Source organism: Mytilus californianus, unplaced genomic scaffold, assembly GCF_021869535.1.
Source record: "Mytilus californianus isolate M0D057914Y unplaced genomic scaffold, xbMytCali1.0.p SCAF_8, whole genome shotgun sequence".
Taxonomy (NCBI): domain Eukaryota; kingdom Metazoa; phylum Mollusca; class Bivalvia; order Mytilida; family Mytilidae; genus Mytilus; species Mytilus californianus.
In genome coordinates, this window is record NW_026262734.1 from 79,803,519 (window position 1) to 79,827,314 (window position 23,796).

Below are 23,796 nucleotides of genomic sequence, written 5' to 3' on the forward strand. Positions count from 1 at the left end.
TTAACTTACATTACTTATCAGGTTTTCGCTTAAATCAATAATTGGTGTATATAATTATCCTGTCATTACACACGGAGTTATTTTGCTTGGTCTTCCAAGTGCTCCTCGAATATTTGTTTTTAATTTAACACCCAATTTGTCAGTAGTCGAAGCCGGGCTTCTACATTATTGTGAAACTAACTACTCTATGGATGGCGTGAATCAGAAGTGGATACTTAAAATCTCCAAAGATAATATTAGAGTACATACATATATACGGATGTATAACTAGTTTTTTCTGCATAATTGATATGACGAGTTAACCCTTTTCAACTGACTTTTGCAGTTTGTTCATATGTGGTGTTGTTATATCACATTCCTAGGTAAGGAGAGAGTTGGGCACCCACAATCTGTATGTTCGAAGGTTTTGTCTATTCTTGCAATTTCAATATTAGTTTCAATAATAAACATACATGTGGCGAACATATAACATTCGTCTGTATATGTATATTTAATAAGCATCTTGTGCTACAACACCCTCAATGCAGTAAAGAACTGGAATGCTTTTCTTATAGACCGGAAACAATTAACGAGTAGCCCTTAGCAATAGTTTTTTTTCTAATATCTATTGAGTATTTTAATTTCCTGGTATTATAACTCAATGCATACGCTTATCCCTCTTTCCTGAGTTCTTTAAACATTTAAAACAGATTCTAGTATATAAGGAATAAAGCAGAGGCACTTTCACGGATTATATTGGTCAGGATATAAATTATATCTCCACTCTTCAATATTTTCATTCATGACTCATCAGTCATATTTTCAAACTACACTTCAAAGGTGAAATCAAACCCAAACGTGTATATTTCATGTATTGCAACCAGGTCAGTCTTAATATATAATGATAATTATGCATTGCACATAATAAAAATCGTTGAAAAAAAGGTTGTCATATAATCATGCCTTTGTCATGTAATGATATCTTTGCTGGAGGTCAGCCGTTTTGCAAAGCTATTTTTTTATGACACAATCAAAACTAGTCACATTGTGAAGGAAGTTATTCCAAGCAATTTTCATTCTACGTTTCTGCATGCAAATGAATTTGAGTTGCATAAGGTATCGAGGTAGATTTTTTAAGACAAAAAAAAAACATTTTCCGTTCGAGTGATCCCTATTTCGTTTTATTGAATATTAAAATTTCTGAACTCTTCCCGACCATTTCAGTTTGAGTTGCTTTTAAAAGATGTAATTCAATTTAATTCTGTCAGACAATTTTCTATGTTTTCATTGAAGCAGCCCATTATCGATGGTCTTTTTAATAAAATATTGCATGACTTGTACATGTTTTAAATATAACATTTATCATAAACCATTAATTTTTGTTCAGTTTCTCAATTTGATCTCATACATTGTTATATTAATATCACATATGATCTACTTCCAGAATGGGAAGCGAGAAGGAGAATTTTTTCCGATTCCTTTGTCTAATAACTGAAGTAGTTGCTGACGTACTGCGATGCCGACTTAAACAGTCTTACAGAAATTCAAATTTGCAAACATTCCTGAAAGATACTGATGTGCTGCATATTATTTTTCATCTGTTTTGGCCAGCCCACTCATGTTGCTGGAAAGGCTGTAGAACACAGCTGGGAAAAGTGTTTTCTAAGAAACAGTGGGACATTTTGTATGACTCCGATTTGGCTCGTTGCTGCAAACCTAATCAAAAAGACCCAAATAAAACTTGCATGTGTTGTGTAACTTCAAAAAGTGTTGACGAAAGTGATCTTGATCTTTCTCTTCTTAGCTTAATTCTGATTAATTGCTGCAATTTGATGCCTAATGAAAAAGAAGCCGTTCAAAAAATTCGGGAGATGAAGAACGATTATATCAGTCATAACCCGAATTGTAGTTTGTCGAATTTGGATTTCGAGAGTTTAATGAATACTTTAGGGTATTCTATTAAACATCTTGATAGTACAAATATATATTCGAGTAGATATGAAAATATTCTAAACAGAACATTGGATGAAACATTAATGAAACAGTATTTTACGTATTGCGCAGAATATACGAAAATAGAACAGTTGGAATCTGAGGTGAGATGTAGACGTTTAAATTTTCTTAATAGTCTTCACTTTAACTCCGCCTTCAGCATTTTACAGATTGCTACAATTATCCATATTTGAATTTTTGAACATAGATGTGTAGTATCCAATTGCATTGAGTCATGAACCATGCCTACATAAGCAAGTTTAGATAACCACTTCTAATCAGTAGAAATATCGAACACACTATTTTCCTATTTAACCTTTATGATTTAAGTATTGACAATTGTTTACCATTTAAATTTTTTAGACAAAATTTACATTCTAAGAAAATACATGTTCCTTTACCATATGTAGTAATCGAGTAACAAATAGTTCTCACTTCTTTATATTACAGATAAACGCCGTCCATGCCAGTATCAATAGGGGTGTAGATACCATTATCCAAGAACTAAATTCCTGCTTTGAACGACACCAAACTGGTAAAACATCATTTCTCGATATATCATAATTTAACTCAGAAGTTTTGGGATTGTCTTATTTTTCATATATCTTTCCGTGGTATATTTAAGGAATGACTGTAATATTTTTTCTGTCTATGAAGAAATAACATCAAAAATGTGGTGCACACTGAATTACCCGCGTAGTGGGTTATTTTAAAGTGTGCACCACATTTTTTATGTTATTTCGAATAGACAGAAAAAATATTACAGTTATTTCTTATAATTTAATTCTAAATTCCATTTTAAACCGGAGTAAACCATGAAAAACCGTTGATGACGTCACTGTCACATGACAAAATTATGTCTATGAGCTGATAAACAAAACAACGTCAGCCAATCAGAAGACGCGTTACATCCAAAATTGAATTATATCAATATAAAACATAAAATAAGAAACAACACTCAATTTTTAAAACCCAGTTAGATCTCTTTTTGAACTTTTCCAAACTATCGGCGACATTCTTTTCATATAGTTTACTGTAAAATTGAAATTCCGACTCATGAACAACTACAAAACTTTAAATTGTTCATTTACACCATTGGTATAACTGAATTGTTTACACTAGAAAAGAATATATTTTTTAAAGTAACACTTTTAACATTGCCAATATCTACTGGGACCCCTGAGTTCCAATACTAGAATAATTTCTATTATATAATAGGTACTTTGTATACCTAAAATAGTCTATCTTCACATTTCTTGACCTTATCCACATCACCACTTTGTTATGATTTAATATTGTTATATGTTGGTTTATATGTATGTTTGTTGTTTTGTCTATGTTTATATCTTAGTTGATGTTCCGCATAGTCGTTTATACAAATTAGATTAAAAAAGGGGGAAAAAAACCTTGTGAGTTGTAACGAATACTGTAAGTGAAACAGATGGTTTTTCTTTGATTTTTTTTTTTCTGTTGGTTTTGCTGTTTCAAAAACTTTTGTGATTTTCATTTATTTTCATTTATTTTTTTTCTCATTTTTTTCTGGAATTTATTCTATATTGATATATGTATGTTTGGTTATATTATAATTTAGAAATGGATATATTTCAGAAAAAAAGTATACTTTAAGTACTTACAAAATTATTATATGCTACTAACTATTAACGAGGCCGGGATAAGGTACCGGTATTTTCTGTATCAAACTATCAAATGTTAAAATTATCAATAAAGTATGATACACTTAATGAAAAATGTTGAAAATAACAACTATATGGCACCACAAGGCCTTACATATTGAGTAGTCCCCATATCGAATAGTATGTTATAAATGACCCTGAAAGGTCAAATGTAAAGGCGGATGATTTAAAATAATTTTTATTTTTATTTGATATATTCGATCGTTTCGCTGATCTAAATTGTTTTTATGTTCTTTGATTCAATGAAACAGTGAAACAATGTGGTTTTGAATTTATTTCATAAGAATTTCGTCAAGGAAATGGTTCTATAATAAGGTGGGCATGCCCATGAAAATTTGACCAATCAACACAATGATAGTCATTAAATTGAATCTCATTCAAAGTTTGTACGATCGCGGAAAATAATTGAATTAAATTGGATTAAAAAATTACAGACTGTCTACCCTCTCGGTCTTAATGATAATATCATGGGAATTGGTAATATATCAAGAACCGATTCTGTTAACATTTTGGATATAGTTTCTAAAACTGTTCGTAAAAACCGTTCTCATGGTCGTAGAAAAAATCGCAATCAAAGAAAATTTCGGACCAATCATACCAATATTTCGGACCTAATTTCTATTTCAAAAAACAACGGCAGACATTATCTGTTAACAAAGCTCTGTTCATTACCGGTTAATAAGTTAAATAAAATTTTAGAGGATTGCAACACAATTTCATATAGCAGTCCTAAGTATGAAATCGTTCAAATTATAATGGCATATTGTTATTCTAAACTGTTTCCCAAAATTGATCGCCCTGAAGATCATAAAAAACAGTTTATTAAAATAAAGTATGTCAATAAAGGTTTTGATTTTGTAAATATTGCCGGTATTTTTAACGACCATTCTGTTAAAGAACAAATTCCGGGATATTTTGATAATACTGAGCTCCCTCTTATTTGTTATATTTACAAGAAATCTACCCGGAAATTTGTGTTTAATTATAGCCAATTGTGTAAAGATGTTAATATCAGTGAAAATACACCTACTTCATGTAATTGCAGTAATTCCGAATACATTTATGGACCCATTTCCCATGTTATAACAGGAGATCTTAACATCGTTCAAGACCGAGAGTTAAAATCATTCCTCAGTAAAGGACCTAAATATCGTCCCCCGTCAATTATTAATTGGAATGAGTGTCGTAATATCATCCACGACTCACTCCATACTTACTGTTTGAAATGGATAAAACGGGAAAAAGCTGACAAAAAATCTTTGGACTCTTTTTTTAAATCAGTAATGAACATAGTTGATATACGTATTCAACATTTTAAAGAACATTTTACTCTTAACAATAACCACAATAAACCTATTTCTCGTATCAAACATAAACTAAAAGAACTAGCCAAGGAATTTGTTTTTGTCCCGGCCGATAAAGCTGCTAATAATATTATTATTGTTTGACGTAAATTTTACATTGAGGTTCTGAAAAAAGAAATCACCAATTCACCAACATTCCAACTGACTCCATTTTCAGAAAACGACATCTGTAACAAACATAAACTTTTAGCTACCGCTTTACAAGCAGAACCAAATACAATGAAAGTCCCAACTATGTATTGGCTTCCGAAGCTACACAAAACACCTTACAAATATAGATTCATTTCGTCTTCAAGCCATTGTTCCACTACTAAATTGTCTATTCTTCTTACCAGTACACTTGGTACAATCAAAAACCTGATAATAAATTGTTCAAATAAGGCCTTCGAAAATAGTGGAATTAATTACTTTTGGAGTGTCAAGAACTCGTTGGAAGTACTTGATAAATTGCATGCATATATTGGTGATTTTGAATCTGTTCAAAGTTTTGATTTTTCTACCCTATATACCACATTGCCTCACATTCTCATTAAGAAAAAATTCACACACCTAATTAAATGGGCATTTAAAAAGTCAGAATGTGAATATATATGTTCAAACTCTTTTAGGTCATTTTTTAGTAGCAATAAACAAAAAAACTATGTCAATTGGACATGCTTTGATACTATATATGCCCTTGAATTTTTACTAGATAACATTTTTGTTCGCTTTGGAGATTCCGTATATCGTCAGGTTATCGGAATTCCAATGGGGACTAACTGTGCACCACTTATTGCGGACCTTTTTTTGTATTGCTATGAGTTACAATTTATGACAAAAATCAGTAAAGACCCATCGAAACAACATCTGATACACAAATTTAATAATACTTTTAGATATTTGGATGATATTTTGGCTCTCAATAATGACGACTTCAGTATGTATACTAAAGAAATTTATCCTGTTGAACTTACTTTAAATAAAGCTAATACTAACAATGACCACTGCCCTTTCCTCGATCTTGATATCTATATCATTAACGGAAAGCTTAATACTAAAATATATGATAAAAGAGATGATTTTTCATTTCCTATCGTTAATTATCCATTTTTAGATGGTGACGTTCCCTTGTCACCATCTTACGGTGTTTATATATCTCAACTTGTACGATTCGCTCGTGTATGTAACAATGTTTTAGATTTTAACGAGAGAAATGTATGTATTACTGAAAAATTATTACACCAGGGTTTTCGATATCACAAACTAGTCAAAACATTTACTAAATTTTATCATCGGTATAAGGACATCATTCGTAAATATAGCTCAACATGCAGACTTCTTATACGTTCAGGTATTTCACATCCAATTTTTTATGGAAATATTCTTTATAAAGCACAAAAATGTCAGTATTCACCTCTGAAACTAACAAAACCTTTAAATAGACTTATTAAGAAGGGATATAGTTACGATACTGTTGTCAGGTCATTAAAGATTGCATATTTTGGCGTTGATATTGATTCACTTATAGGGTCTTTGCATCTGCACTAAACACATTTATTTAAAAACCAGTTGTTGGCATGACACGGGTTATGTTCTTCTCATATATGTTATGATGGTATGATACTAAACCCCTAACGGGAAGGATTGTGCCTGATATTCATATGATGAAGACATAATCTTTCAATCAGTTTAATTGAAGTCTGGAGCTGGCATGTCAGTTAACTGCTAGTAGTCTGTTGTTATTTATGTATTATTGTCATTTTGTTTATTTTCTTTGGTTACATCTTCTGACATCAGACTCGGACTTCTCTTGAACTGAATTTTAATGTGCGTATTGTTATGCGTTTACTTTTCTACATTGGCTAGAGGTATAGGGGGAGGGTTGAGATCTCATAAACATGTTTAACCCCGCCGCATTTTTGCGCCTGTCCCAAGTCAGGAGCCTCTAGCCTTTGTTAGTCTTGTATTATTTTTAATTTTAGTTTCTTGTGTACAATTTGGAGTTTAGTATGGCGTTCATTATCACTGAACTAGTATATATATTTGTTTAGGGGCCAGCTGAAGGACGCCTCCGGGTGCGGGAATTTCTCGCTGCATTGAAGACCTGTTGGTGGCCTTCTGCTGTTGTCTGTTCTGTGGTCGGGTTGTTGTCTCTTTGACACATTCCCCATTTCCATTCTCAATTTTATTTCCATACCAGAACGTGGACTTAAACGTTTCATTCGAGGTATGGGGATCGGGAATATCTATGTGTGAGCTATGATCTTACTTTTCATCTTATAACAACTTCGAATAAGCATCCTGATTCAATATCATACAACACATTTTGACATGTTAATTTCACCACCCGAAAGATGTCAGTATTTTGAGTAATATCAATGCATAAAGCATTATTGATTTTCCTTACAGATAACGAGTTTGTGCAATAATCACATTCATTTACATCTAGCAAAGAACTACGCTCAAGCCAGTACTAAGATTCATCTTTAACTTCTTTTTTTAAAGCAACTTTTACGTCGTGTGGACGACATCACTGGGGTTTTTATATAATGATTATTTAAAATTTACGGAATACAAATATTATTTTTTAAAAGATGTTGATCTACATTTGGCATCTTTAGTGCAGTTGATGTATTATAATCATTTGATATATTTTAGACGCAAACATGACGGAAGGAGAGTTGCCAATGTCACCGAAGGGGCCAAATGGTCATTATAAGGAACAAGAAGCATCTGCGCCTATGGTTCCCGATGCACTTGATGATGTTCCGTCAAATATTATTAACGGGGGTCATCAGTTACAAATTATTTGCTCAGGAAACGAGAACTTAAAAGACAGGAGCACATGTTCGTATTCTTACTCCAGCGAAACAATTCCTAAAGATAATGGAGATCACCAAATTAACATTGCTGAGTACGTTCAGAACCTGTCAGATAAAAGAGTTAGAAAACAACTTGCAAAAGCTCTCAGCACGGATGAGCCAAATGACAGCTTAGACATTGAGAACATGGATCATTATCTCCTTGTCGCTAAAAGATCAAATTTACGCAACACACTGAAATGGTGTGAAAATAAATTAATTTCCAATTTGAGCGCAGTAAATTGTGTTGCATATTATAATCTTGCTAAAAAGTATGAGTTAAGCCATTTACAATCGGAGGCACTCGCATGTACTAAAAATAATAACTGCTTAATTAAGGAAGGTGAATTGTGCATTAAACGATGTAACAATTCAACTCGAGAGTCTTTTGAAAATTCGAGAACGGAAAACTATAAAGAATACTATTCCCTTTTTACAATCTGTAATTTTGGGTCAAAACGGACTATTACAACCATTGTTTACGATTCAAACATGCGAAATCGGTGTTATAGAGACATTAAAAAGGGAAATAAAATCAGCAAACTTTTTCAATGTTGCTGCATTCAAGATGACGAAAACGTTCCACCAATTGTTTATTGGTCGTTTGGAAGTTCGGTGTATCAGTACGACCCACTTATGAACAAATGCAAGAAAAGAGCATCTCTCAACTACAAACGTGCAAAGTTCAACATGATATTGCATGGAAAGCAGTGTTATGTGATAGGAGGTGTCTACATGAGTCGTAAAGTCTTGGAAATCGAAGAATACAACACGAAAAAAGATTCATGGAAAAAAGTGGCATACCTTCCTGGAGATGCTTATCCAATAAATCCATCGAGTGTTGCTTATAATGAATTGATTTATGTCTTTTCTGCAATTTTGGATATAGAAGATGAAATCAAACCAAATGCAACCGCTGTCTATGTCTTTCATCCTAGCACGAAAATAGTAAAGAAACTAGCGGAAATCCCTTTGTCTTTCAATCAAATAAAAACCTGCGTTGTCGGCTCTTTCATTTACATTGCATCTGACGAGAAACGTTTTATAAGATTCTCCCCAAGTCAGGGATCGTACTTATCATTACCGGATCAGATGCAGGAATGTTCAGACTTCGGCATGTTTACAAAGGAGAGATCAATTGTTCTTGCAGGGGGATATTTTAGGGATAGAAAGTGCAAAGACATTCACGTTTTTTGTACTGATTCTGGACATTGGGAAACATTATCAGAAACATTAGCAGACAACATGGCAATTTATGGTGCATGTAAACTGAAAATTCCAAATAGTGCCGGAACAATTGTCCCCTTTTACGAAACAAATCTTTTCGAAAAGCGGTGATTATACTTTATTTTGTATTTTTTTTTTTTTGTTAGACTAAACGTTCTTAATATCAAATATTTGGTCTTTTATTATCTCTCAAAAGCAGATTTTTTTTTGGTATTTTATCTATATAATATAATTTTGTATTGCTTTATGTTAAAATGTTGGGTTTTTTATGTCGTGAAATAATCACGGTGACATTTATAGTTAAACATCATAGATTAGAGTTTGTTTTAGTTGAGCAATTGATCTTAAATTTTGAATATTAACTGCTCCATTTTCAGTTTTGCCTTACGATAAAATATAGCAGAGATGTATTTTATGATTATGTAATGATTAGTGACAAATCACACGTGTAGCCTCGTTTGACTGCTGCCTAAGCATTGCAGTTTATCTAGGGAAAAAATCATGTAGCCAACCTTCCATGTGCTTGATAGATAAACCCAAAAGATTTGTTGACCAGCTATATTTATACTTACCATCATATACTTGTAATTTGACTTTATGTGAAATTACTTTTTCACTAAAGAAATGTTTTAAATACATTGGCACAAATGATTGAGTTTACAAAAATAGTATTCTTAAGTACAAAATAAATATGATTATCATGGACAGTTCAGTTGATATAAACTTTTTAATCAGCATAAAATTTCTTAAGCATCCAAGATCACCAATTAGCGCATTGTCAATAAAGTACATCGATATCAAAAATATTAAATCATAAAATAATATTTTATTTAACAAACATGTATAAGATACCAAAACTACATTCAAAATTCATCAATCGAAAAGCTTACAAAGCCATTGTCAAGAAAACAACTAACCGACAACCAACAGTTCACAAAACATGACACAATAACTAAAGACTTAGAAATATTATCAAACCCACCTAACAATGAGGATCACAAATCCAAATAAAAAATGAGAAAAATAAACCCTACTAAAAATGAAAAACACAAACCTTGTCAAATACTGGAGGTGATCTCATGTGTCTTTGGAAGGTAGGCATATCCTTCATCACAAATGGCACCCACCATGTTGTTTGTGGTAATTACAAATTCGATGATTCCAAAATCGAGGAAAAAAGGAATTGGCGTTACTTCAATTGAAACATTTACGTGGACATCAGTGACAGATATACCATACAACTCACGATGTCGTCCGTAAAACTATACATAACTAAAACTTCATCCCCTTTAGCCTTTTTCATATCTTTTAAATTAGGAATGATTTTCAATAACATTCAAACATCCGAATTTACGTACATAAAAAGTTGATCTTTGTTCGATTGTTTTTTAATAGACCAGCAACTTAAATAAATAAAGCATCCCCTTGTTGATTTAGAAATATATTCCTATATTTATTTTGGAAATAGACCATGGATTGTTCACTGGACTGCTGGATTTCCTTAGAACTGCTCATATATTGAGTTCAAACCATGCAAACAATTTAAGCATAGTACTCCTAAGATTATTTTGATAAAAATTATTTTACAGCAAAAGTACACAGGAACATAGTGGAGATACAACACTATTAAAATATTTTTCTCTGTACCAAAGGTGTATATGGAGATAAACCATTACACTTGGATATCAAATATACAGCTATCTCCTTTTTATCAAAAGTGGATATATAACGCTATAGGATTCACACGACGATTTGTTGATAGTTCACAGTCTGAACAGATACGTAACTTAACCAGAAATTGATGCACAAGGTAAGACATCGGGACTCAGGAGTGTTTAAAGGGTATTATTTTCTGACTTAAGAATCGATTATTATTAACATATTCACTTATGATTTTCAATCATCTATTGTTTTTGGTCTTCTTTCCGTTTGATACTTTTATCCATTGTGTGTGACTCTTTCTAACGGTTGAATTATTAATATAATGACAATTATTGCAATGTATATACAAGAAATACACCTGGATCGTAAACTTGCTAAGATACTATTAACTTGTAATCATGATTTATACTAAAGTGGACGATTACATATTTTATTTATTGTATAGTCTTGTGTATACGGTACATGTAGCCCGTTAAGGATAAAAATAAAATTGAAAAAGAAATAATTCGCTCTCATTTCTATGTATTTATTAATTTTTGTTTCGCGTGCAACGAAAGTCGTAGAATACGAGACATATATTGTAGGGATTACCATCCGGTGGCGGTGGCGAGGGTGACGACGTTAACTACTTGTATAAAGCTTTCAATTTCAGAAGTAGAAAACCTGGATGTTTCATACCTTGTATGCAGATACCTTATGTGACAAAGTTTCAATCTGTCCATTGTCCTCATTTTCATTATTAGTTTAAACATATTTTATTTGCTGAAATATGCAAAAAGGATGCGACACAAGTTAATCAAACTTATGAAGTCTTCATTTTTCAGTGAATGCATGAAAAAAAAAGTGTTTTTGTCATGTAAAATTCTCAATTATTATGAAAAAAAAAATAAAACACCACGTGATAAATTTCATGTATCTGAAGCGCTTTTCTGGATTTACTTTCATCTGGAACGCTCAAAGCCGTATATTTAAAAGAGCCAAGGATGTATAAGAACCGAAACAATTGAAGAGCTATATATTCAATTGGACCTTAAGAATTAGCCTAATTCATCTAAGGTCAACTTTGCCTGAGGGAGTTGAACCTTAGTTTCTTTATAATTTCAAAATTAATAAACGGGTTATTTTAGAAAGGCTTGTACCGATGTTCTGACTTTTACATATTCGCGACGATTTATGTTCGCGTTATTTTTGTACCCTCGGAAGTCGCGAAAAATAAATCGCTCTCAAAAATAAGTTGGTTTACAAAATTATTAGATTTAGTCATGATAAGAAAGACTATTTATATACATTTCAGCGTACGAACTATTGATTTTTGTTTATTTTAACAAAATGTTATACCATGCAATCATTTGTTTGTTTGGTATATAGGACTAATCTATACATTTGTCTGTTTATGAAAAAGGTTGCATGGTTGATTTTGAAAATATAAATTTTGAGAACTTCATACAAAAGAAATGTTGATTTTTTCTTGAATTTGTATGTTTCTTTTCCGAAATTGTACATTTAAACCATCAAATTCGTTAGTGTAATCTTTCTTTTCTAAACTATTAAACGATTATTCCTAGCTCATGCAATGAGGCGGAATCGTAGTCTTGGTACAAAATAAACCACAGTAGAGTGCAAATAGATATATGTATTCAATTTTAAATTTTCGTTAAATGATTCTCTCTAGATTGTTCATACATTTAATATTGGCTTCTTTTTTTCTTTCAAAAACTATGAAAAAGGATTTTATAAGATTTAAAAAAAAAATGGCTTTTCAAACCATGCGTTAAAAAATTATGAAAAGAAAAGTGGTGGTAAGCGGACAAAAATTTTCTTTACACTACATGGATAGAACCAGAGGATTCCGAATATCAAACAAAAATTCAAAAACAAAAGGAACGAACATCTTTAAAGTACAATCTGGTTGAATGCAGATCATATGCCATGTGTCCACGCTTCGCTTACAAGGATCTGCCAACGTTCTACGTTCTGTTTTTATTGTTATTACATCAATCAATGACATTTTTGAAGGATATGTATCATAACTACAAAACCAAAGGATCCCAAACGATCATTCAACTGAAAGTAAAATTCCGCGTTATCATAACCTTGTAAGCGAAACGTGGACACATGATCTGTAGATTAATCAGATTACTTGTAGTATTGCAGGGATTTATGTATCCTTTTAGGAGTTTACTAAATAGTCCAAGTTGAATGTGCATTAACAAATTATATTTACAGATTTTGATTCGATATAAAAATATAATTGCTAAGCACGAATAAAATTGAATATTTCATAATGATTTTTATTTTATTTAAAAGGTATCACAATTTTTTGAAATGTTACACAATCTCTACAGCTTGTATTGTGTGAAGAGTGGTATAAAATGTAAAATAATTAGTCTGAATTTTGATACGTGAAGCGAATTTGCCTAATTTTCAACCGTATGGAGGTTTCTAAAACCTAAATTTTCATTTTATTTCAGCATGGCGACAGGTGGAAGGTTGTGTGATATTTGTCAAATAAGGGACATAACAGTATTTGCCACTGATTGGTGCCCAGAATGTGAGCAAAGTCTTTGTGAGCCATGCAAATTATATCAATCTGCTTCAAAACTGAGAAAAACTCACGAAACAATTCCTTTCGAATGTTTTGATAAATTACCTGCAGTTGTGAAAGAGATAAAGAATGACTGTCCTGATCATGACGCAAGATTTGAATATTATTGTAGTCAGCATGAATTACCCTGCTGTGTTGAATGCATGAAAACAACCCATTCAGAATGCCGACATTTAACTGCAATGCATAAAGTCGTTGAATATTTCAAAACCTCAAATGCTCTTTCGGACTTTGAGCGAACATTATCAGATTTGCTCAACAACTTAAATTCTTCAATGAAAGGTCGATTTGATAATATATCGTTACTTGCCGACGAGAAAGAGAAATGTTTGAAAGAAATTGCAGATACCAAAAGGAACGTCATTGTTCATCTTGATCAACTTGAAACAAAACTTAAAACCAAAATAGAAGTTTTACACCAAGAACATTTCCAGGCTATTGAAGAAACGATTACAGAGTTCGAAGTATTAAAAACAAATGTTGCAAAAATGCAGGAAGAAGCTGATGTTATTAAAGAATATGCGTCAGATTTCCAATTGTTTATAGCATTTAGAGAATTTGAGACCACAGTGAAGAGTTTAGAGACAGATGTCCAGTCTTTGATTAAAAGAGATTCAGCAAGGCAAATTTCAATATCGTTTTCTCCCAATGTCGAGCTTGCAATCGAAACATTGTTGCCATCCCTAGGCAATGTGAATGTGATCACCAAAGAATCAGACATAAAACTTGTCAGCCACAGGGAAAACAGGCACAACTTCTGGCAACTGAAATGCCTTGCATTGACAAAATCCCTTGTATTGACAAAATACAACTTACACCTGTGTTTGAAAGTGTACAGTTACAAAGTGGAAAGGATAAAAAGTTTATTATTTGTGATAATTGCTTTCTGGAAAACGGGAGACTTGTTTTTTCAGATAAATGGAACAAACGTTTAATTGTTTTTAAGGACAATGGTCTTTATGAAAAGGGCATATCATTATCATTTATGCCAAATGCTGTTGCTTATATTAAAGATAACAGAATTGCAGTAAGCGATTGCAACTGCAACAAGAGCAGTATGATAAGCACCGAGAGCTCTTTAATTGATAATTCCTTTGAAGTGGATGGGATCATATGTTCTTTGTCCTTTACGAAAGGACGTTTCATTATTATGGATAATGGTAAGGGGTGTTATATTACCGATACTGAAGGAAACATACTTGATAAGATACCTTATAGTGTTAGTGATTTGATATATGCAGTGCTTCTTAACGACAAAATATATTATTCACAATGGAAAGAAGATAGAGTTAACTGTTGTGATTTGAATGGGATTAACATTCATGAATATAAGGATACAAATCTAAAAGCGCCATTGGGAGTAGCATGCAGTGATAAACACGTTTTGTTTATAACAAGATTTAAATCAACCAATATATATGCACTAACGAGTACTGGAAACGAATTAAAAGAAGTGTACTGTAACAGAAATCTATCTCGTCCTAGGGCAATAAGCTATAATTACAATAAGCAGCAACTGTTGGTATCGACTGAAGATGGCAAAGTTTACTTATTTGACGTCACTTATTAGACAATTGTTGCAAATTAATGTACACAGTTCTTTCTTATTTTCATTTCACTTCTCTAAAAAATAAGTTGTTTCAAAACAATGTATTCTGAGATGTTCTCCGTGATTTCATTATCAAACGTTTTTTAAAAGTCGATTTTTTAAAAGTAAGTTTAAAGAGTATATCCACACAGAAGACATTGTTGGTGCTGACCATGCATGATTCAAATGATAAAAAGAACATTATGTTTACAAAATATACACAATCTATCATTGAACAAAAATCGAAAATACATCATCCTCAGGAACAGTAAACTTAAGACTTTTTTACAGATTGTTTTAGCCCTTTTGTCTCGCCAGCTATGAATGAAAGATAATGCGTGACACAGACGTTATACTTATCTAGCCGCGGCGAAAACTGTCTGTATAAAGTTTTGAATTTATAAAGGTAAAAGACCTGGATACTTCATATTTGTATACTGATGCTTTATGTTCTTTAATTTTCGTCTAGAATCTGTTTGTTATCCTTGACCTCATTTGTATAGGTCAAAGACTACTCAAAAACTGTAGAATGTTTTATCACGTGATTTTCTCATGTATTATGTAATATAGGATAACTTTATTCAGTATATAGAATCAAAGCAAGGTCTTACTGCATGTCCATCTGGCAGTGTTATTGTTTTCGAGGTTCATTAGTCTTCGTGATAAATTCCCTTTCGCAGATACTATTATCAAATGTGTTACCTATATTTTGTAATGGAATGATTATTAACAGATTAATTAGAGGTTTGATGTCCAGAAACATGTTTAACTATGCCACATTCTGTTTGTTCCAAATCACAACTCGGTGGTTGTCGTTTGTTACTGTTTTTCATAATTGTTTTGTTGTTGTTTTTTTTAATGTTTTGTACTTAAACCAGATCGTCAGTGGTCTAGTTTGAATTGTTATACATTAGTGATGGCAGGACCTTTTAATGCCGTGCATATTGTAGGGAGGCACATGTATAAATTAGGGTAAAACCAGGTCCACATGGAGTTAAAAACTTAAGTAAACTATTTTAAAACAGTTGTGAAAATTGAAACATTTTGATGAATATAATAAATACGGATTTTGAATTGTTGTGTTGCCACTTTCATGCGAAATATCCATAACTTTAGAAACACGAAAGCACATACACAACTGACCAAAAATAACAATGTGTATCTTTCGAGTACGTAATATAATGAAGAGGTAGCTCTTCAGTCATTCATATATGAAAAATGAATTGTAAGTATAAGCCTCAATCGTCCGGTCCTCGAAGCTGATGACATTTCAGTGATTTCATATTCATAGATACTACTTCAGTTCGATACAAAATTTACAAATCTTATTACAAATCTTATTTTGAAATGAAAATTAATTTTAGTCAAGTTACGTTAATCCTCGAGTTTTTTTTTTACATTGTCATTATTCTTAATAAACATATGTACTTTATACCTTGTCGAAAAGGCAAATTATTCCGTTTTACTGTCTCCTCTGTGATAAAAGTCGCGGAAAGCATGACATAAGTGTTGCTCTACTGGCAGCGTTGGGAAATATGAGTCAATCATTACAAAGTTTTCTGCTTAAGTATTACATATCAGGTTGACGACTTTTTTGAGGCCCTGTCCCTAGCATGCCTAGGTCGTGGTCCCGCGACTTTCAATTAATAAGAAATCTTCAAAGTTTTTTATTAGCAGATTGCCCTTTTTTAATTTTTCTGCCGACAGGCGAGACATATCTCCATGTCAATAGTTCATTTCTAACTATATCAATATCAATATGTATCACTCTTTATTGAAATTGCTCTTTAATGATAGATAGAGACTTTGAAATAAAAATATATATGTATTCGCAAGACAAGATCTACAAATAAGCGAAAATGACCAAAATCGTTTAGGTTCTCCCTATTGGACGTATTGCCCTTTAATGACAATGACAATTTTCCTCAACCTTTGCATGTTTCCTCTTATCTTGAAATCTGTAGTAGATAGATAGAAACTTTAAAAACCAAAAATGATCAGCAAGACAAGATTTAAAACTAAGCTGTCAGGGCTGAAATCTTAAATCGATTCCTTATTGCTTATTCATAATAGTTTTTACCATTTATATGTTTCATTTCTTGGCCATTATATTACATGTATAAACGATCATAGATAAATAAAAACTTTAAAAAAGGAAAAAATGATCAGTAGGATATGATCTACAAATACGTCGACATAAGTAAAATTAAAGTTAACTCTTAATTGAGTTGTTCCCCTTTACCGATGAGTTATATTAAAACGTTGTCATTGTTGAAGATGCAGGTGAGCTACAGATGCTCATTAGAGCATTTAGTTATATGTGATGTCGAATCTTAAATATGTTGCTGAAGGTAAAACAAGTAATGGCAGTTGTATACATTGACGGATTCTGCATTTACTTTCACTGCATTTCATTTTTTATTCCATTTTAGATGGTTTTCACATACTTTAAGGTCTACGGACAAGTCAATTATCAATTTGAGGACTTGAGAAAGTTGACTCAATCGTCAAGTCCTTGGAGCTAATGATATTTCAGTGGTGTCATATTTATATAGATGCAATTTTAGTGTGATATTCAATTTGTTTATTTCAATCAGAACATTCTATTTAGTTACGTTTATCATTGAGTTTCTTTTGTACATTGTTATACTTCTTACAGTCATATGTTTCTTATATTTTGTCAAGAGAAGGAAAACTACAGTTTTTTCATTCTATATCAAGTTTAGATTTACTTAACTTTAATTGTTTTACTATTCTTTAAAAAAAAACATTTTCTTTTAAATGTTAATCACATCAGAATCTTGATTTATATTGCCACTGTCCCAAATCAAAAAGTGGTAATAGGTTGTCTTGTGTAATATATTGATGCTTTTTGTACAAAGTAGCATTTGATGCCATGTCTTTTATACCTGGATTTTCCGTTTCATGTATTCCTTATTATGATTATCATAACAAGTTCCCTTTTAAGTTAACTTTATCTATATAATTTCAGTAAATATTTCCGGTATTTTTTTGTTGTCAGTAGATCAATTTATATTTTTATAGACTGGAAGTCATCTTTTCAGAACAATATTTCTAACTAGAAATAGTGTTTAATGTTGTATAAATTGGGCCAATATACCGGGCACATTTTTCTGTTGCTGGTAATAAAACGGTTACTCTGAAATATCGAATCACAGGCCAATTATTAACTGATAAATAATTGTATTGAAGGATATGCCTTTTAAAGCGCCTTTTAATTCGACGGATGTCATATTTGGAGCAGGAACTGCTTACCCTTTCGATATTTACTCCTAGTCTGTTGAAAAGGAGTATGTGTTTTTCGTTTTTTTAGTATTCAGTTTCGTGTTTTGTGCTCTTATATGTATCACTGTCTGTGTTGTATCTTACAGTAAAAGGCTTGTTTATCCTTAGTCATGCACAATGTTTTTTTCGCTTATAATTTCACATTTAGTCTAGTTTATGGGTTACAGAAATGCACCGCTGTTTTTGCACTTTGCAAAGTCTTAAATTATGGTGATATCAGAGACATCAATCACCCTGCTAAAGCTATACATGTCTAATTAGTGGATGTGGCTCATAGTTACATTTAAAAAGAGTAATATGACGGTTGACACTATTGGCGCAGTAACTGTGGACCTTCCAGAACACCAGAGCTACATGTAACGCCCGTTTTTTGTTGTTGGTGTTCGTGTTGCTTAGTCTTTAGCTCTTTGGTTCAATGCAAAGTTTTGTAACAGTTGATAATCATTTAAATTTTCGGAATAATGTTGTCCATTATATTGGGCTTAATCTCTTAGATTGTCCTTTTAGATCTTCTCCCTCTTTAACACGAAAGTATTTCAAATGTATTAAAGCAACTATGTTTGCCATAACATTTGTCTCTGAGCGTAACTGTTTTCGTGGAATCCGATACAGTTGGGATCCGACGTTGATTTTTAACGACATATTCGCTATTTTCACCATCATTTAAATGCACATTAAACGCCCTTAAATCGGTGCATTTACTCTGATAAACGTATTTTTGAAATAAAGCCAACGAAGATAAATGTCGACCTAGTTGTTGTTCTGTGACCATTTCATTTATCTGTCACGTAATCCAAATTTTTTTATAGAATATTCGATAATTCATAAGTAAATATACAATTTGTAATGTATATATCTTCACTTATTTCACTTTTTTTTACGTTGTTGAGTTCATTTAAATACGAGACAACCGTAATTTACCAATACGTAAAATCATAACCCCAGTTATAAAAAAACAAGATAAAAACCAAAAACTGAATGCACCGGGGCGTGATCGAGTAAGATGACAGATACGTGTCTCCTTCTAAGCATGCAACTTCATTCAGATAAACGCACACTAATCCAAAATGTCACAATTGGGAATATGACACAATCGGTAAATTTAAATACTGGGTGACTATTTAAAAAGATGTTCGACAACAAAAACATGTTGACAGTGAATTGAGACACTGAGTCATTATTTTGTCAGTCTATTTTCAATGAATGATTTTTATTTCTCTCTTCCTTTGGTACCTTCTTATTTTTTCCATGAATAATAATGATATAAAAAATGATAGAACTTCATCTCCGATACATAAATGAAAAAAGTGTTTGTTTGTGTTGAAGAAAACGTAATACGTGGAATACATATAATTTAATTTTACAATTTATAATACAAATATTATCTCCATGGGCCATTTGCAAAGGATAATTTCTAAAATTTATATCATTTGATGTAGGGATTCAATATGGGTTAACTATGCCATTTAAATTTCTAAAAGATATAAGAAGAAGTGGTATAAGTTCATTTAACCTTTTTCGGAAATGGTCACTTTAAAGTTTCCAGATTAGTAATGTATGCACAATCACAGACATCTATTAAAATCCATGACAAAGAATATCGGTTTGTTTGGATAGTCAGTGAATTAAAAATTCACGAAGGTGCTGCGTTTCCATTGATGCTCAATATATATATAATACGGTAACATTTAAAACACTTGAACGATTAATCAAACATTCTGATAAGAGAAGTTAATGTTGATCAACTTTGATACGATACATAAATTTCTATATATAGTTGTAGGCTTGGTGATTTTATTTACTGTACTTTATAAGGAGCTCAAGTAACACCGAACAGGTAGGATAGTAACGATGTAATGACCGAATAAACAAGCTACTATTATAAATATAAGAAAGGAACTTAGGAATCTCAAACACTTTAATTTAGATTCTTTTCACTTTTTCAAATTATTTATTCAGACAAAGGAGGAAATGCGATGAGAGTAATGTGTTAGACGATTTAAATTTCAATAATAGTAAATATTAATAGCCTTCCAAAGTTTGTAAACGACATCGATAATAGGAATGACCTTGACGTTCTGTTGATTTGAACAGGTATATATGCAACTGTTGAATATGCCAGTATGAAGTTTTGAATTATTTTTGTTCTATCCTCTAACATTATATTGACACTTAAATCTTTTAGTATTTCAATTTCCGTCATTGACTTGATTTTTTTTTGTTATAGAAATCAATATTGTGTATAATCACATACACAAATGAATTGTTACTTAAACAATGTTTGCTCATAATAGAAGTAAGATACTAAGAGATGACACTTTATTTGTATTGTCAAATTGACGATAGGAGGATTAGAAAAAATGACATACTTTTATATATAGTGAGTATATGTGTACACTTCAAATAAAAATATTAAGATTAGAGTGATCAGAAACACAAAAATCAATTTGATACGGTAACATTTAAACCATTAAAATGGTAAATCAAACGTTTTAAAATGACAAATAACTGTCTATCAATTTTGATGAAATACATAAATATTTTTATATAGTAGTGCATTTGATTACTTTTAAAGGAGCTCGATAAACACCGAAAAGGTAGGTTACTATTATTTTAGATACAATGATTGAATTAACGAGCTAATATTATAAAATTTTAATGCAACAAAGTTATTTAGGAACCTCGAAAACTTTTCGTTAAGTTTTTTCCAACTTTTCAACTTATTTATTCAAACAAACGAGGAAATACTATAAGAGTAATGGTTTGGCCCCTTAAATTGCGATATTAGTAAATATTATTTCATTATAACGGAACTATAAACAATTGTCATACACGTGAAAGGTTAAGCTAGATATAAAACCTGTGCAGAAGAATCTGCTTACCCTCCGGAACACCTGAGATCACCCCCGGGTTATGGTTGAGTTCGTGTTGCTCATAATTCAGTTGTCTATGTTGTATTTGATATACTGTTGGTTGTTTTATGGTCTTTTCTCTTTTTCGTTGCCATGGCGTTGTCAGTTTGTTTTCGACTGATGAGCTTGAATATCCATCTGGTATCTTTCGCCTCTCTTTTAACCCATCATTTTCTCCTGATCATGCCTGTACCAAGTCAGGAATATGACAGTTGTTTTTCTTTTGTCTCGTTGATTGATAGGGTTTTGTCACTTTTTATGGACTTCCCGTTTTTGAATTTACCTTGGAGTTTGGTATTTTTGTTATACTTTTTTCAAGTCTTCAAATTATGTCGATAAAATCTTTGATTTTAAAGAACATGAATGAGTCACTATGCTATCATTATCATGTCGAAATTGACAAGTTTGATCTAATGTGGCCTTTTACCACACAGTTTTATGGACAAAATAGATTAAACTTGAGCCTTAACTAAAAATTCTCCTAAATGATGCGCTTTAATTGCTACTACACATACATTATCAGTCGATCATTCAAATAATAAGAAATTATCAATAAAAAATCTATATATTTTAAGCTAAATAACACTTTTGCTGGCCGATGCCAATACAAACGCCCTTCAGTTCTCTTGTCTAATTACGGACGTTTGGCTGTGCGTGTGAATAAATACACCAGTGCGTAGGTTTAGATGTAAGAAAAACATATGCACAACACTGAGACATTGACTCCTTGAAACATGTATACTTGATAACAAACATGACAAGATTGCCATAAAAGTGTGATGTTTCGCGCGCTGTACAACTGGAATCAATTCACTTTATTTATTTGACCAACCTGACGCGTTTTCGCCAGTTTTTTCCACGAAGACCTTGCGAAGAGTACTTTTTCCAGAGCTCGATACTTGATATAAAAAAAAAGTCAGAATATGCCTTAAAATTTTTAACATTTGTATTTTGCTCGTAGACAGTTTGGTTATTTATTTTGAATCCATTTTTTCATGTTTACCCCAACCTGTATTTTTCTCTCTTAATCTGTCCAAATTTTTGGCTCTGAGAAAACCCGAAGACGGTACACAATTAAGCGCATAAGACTTCGCAACAATTGATATGCTTTCATACACTATATTTTATATCGCTTAAAAGGAACGACTGTAACGTTCTGTTTATTCAAAAAGGTATAGACGATGCATTTGAATGTGTTAGCAAATACTGTTCTGCATTTAAAACATATTTCAACAAAACTCATATCGGAAAAGGATTAAAAGGAAAAAGTGTGCTGTTTTAAATTACATGACTGTATCCTCTAACCTTACATTCATACTTAAATCTTGTAGTACTTCAATTCCCGTCTTCGGCTTTTATTTTTTTTTAACAAATCAACCTTGCATATGGTCACATTCCCAAAAAAACTGTTACTTGACCACTTTGTTCTCATAATAGAAGTAGGATACTAGGAGATGACACTTTATTTGTATTTTCAAATTGACGATGGGAGGATAGGAATAAGTGTAATAAATTTATTTAGAATCTGTATATGTGTAGACTTCAATTAAATAATATAGATTAGAGTGAACAAAAACACAATTTTATTTCCTACGTAAAAATACTTTCTTATTTTACTGCGAGCACGTTTTTTTTCTAATTTAAAAAAAACCTAAGAAGTGAGTATGGATTTTAATCTTTGAGAGGATTCATTTGTAAATTGCTGATATTTGACGCCACTTTTAGCACACTTGCTATAGCATGGCAGTGTAGATTTCTAAAGTGAAGCCTTTGTATTTTCAATCAGAAACTGATACGAAGTGCTCATACCAACTATAAAGACAGTTTGGTGCTGATTTTAATGTGTCTGACACATTCATATAGAACTTGTATAGAATACAAATTATATTAGTATATGTTGATTTTTTAGATTTATAGACAAATCGTTCAGGTGATTTAATGGGAGCAGGAATATCAAGTCGAGAATCCAATTACATTAAATTAGGTCTTCTAATATACAAAATATCACAACGTGCAGTTCGACTCACGTTTGATGTAGAGTTCCATCCTGATTGTTTACAAGCAACTATCAACAGTGAAATTGGTAAGCTTCGAGAACTACAAAGGACAAACAGAATAGATCATCATCAGTGGACATTATTGTTTCCATCTCAAGGTTTGTGAAGATTTGAATTAAAATAAATATATATTTCGTACAACATGAAGGGGATTCCATTTTTATCGATATGAAATGTTTGCCTTTGAATTTTGCTGAAAACCTTATAATGACTCTGAGACGAGGAAAATCTTTAAAAGCGTTGTTATTGTGCCAACTTTTGATCTATTGAACATTTATGATTGTGATGTGACTATCTATAATTAATCAGTTAACTATATGCATTACTTCCCTTTTGATTAACGTCCTTATATATATTTATCATAGGATTTATTACTTTCTATTTTCAATTTCACCGGGATAAAAGAGGTGTTAGTACCAATGATTTTAGCTCGTCTTTTAAGTTTTAAATGAGGGATACTTGTGTGAAGCATCTTTGACCGCTAATACAATTTACGTTGACAATTTGAAAAAAGGTTCATCACTTGACAACCCTGTGAAATAAACATTTGTTTTTGCAATTGGTGGCATC

At 31.8% G+C, this 23,796-nt stretch overlaps 1 protein-coding gene across 1 annotated transcript; it reads left to right on the plus strand.

The window, feature by feature from the left end:
- Positions 1–1,427: 1,427 nt before the first annotated feature.
- On the plus strand, positions 1,428–9,298 carry LOC127711593 (uncharacterized). Its single transcript, XM_052217681.1, has 3 exons — positions 1,428–2,075; positions 2,422–2,506; positions 7,667–9,298. Exons 1-3 carry the CDS (start codon positions 1,725–1,727, stop codon positions 9,205–9,207), a joined length of 1,977 nt encoding a protein of 658 aa, XP_052073641.1. The 5' UTR covers positions 1,428–1,724; the 3' UTR covers positions 9,208–9,298.
- Positions 9,299–23,796: the final 14,498 nt, after the last annotated feature.

Bases quoted from the DNA above. Each gene is read 5' to 3' on its own strand.
- LOC127711593 (XM_052217681.1), top strand. From the start codon at position 1,725: ATGTGTTGTGTAACTTCAAAAAGTGTTGACGAAAGTGATCTTGATCTT. The intron at 2,076-2,421 runs GTGAGATGTAGA...TTTATATTACAG, and splicing joins TAGAACAGTTGGAATCTGAG to ATAAACGCCGTCCATGCCAG. The intron at 2,507-7,666 runs GTAAAACATCAT...GATATATTTTAG, and splicing joins CTTTGAACGACACCAAACTG to ACGCAAACATGACGGAAGGA.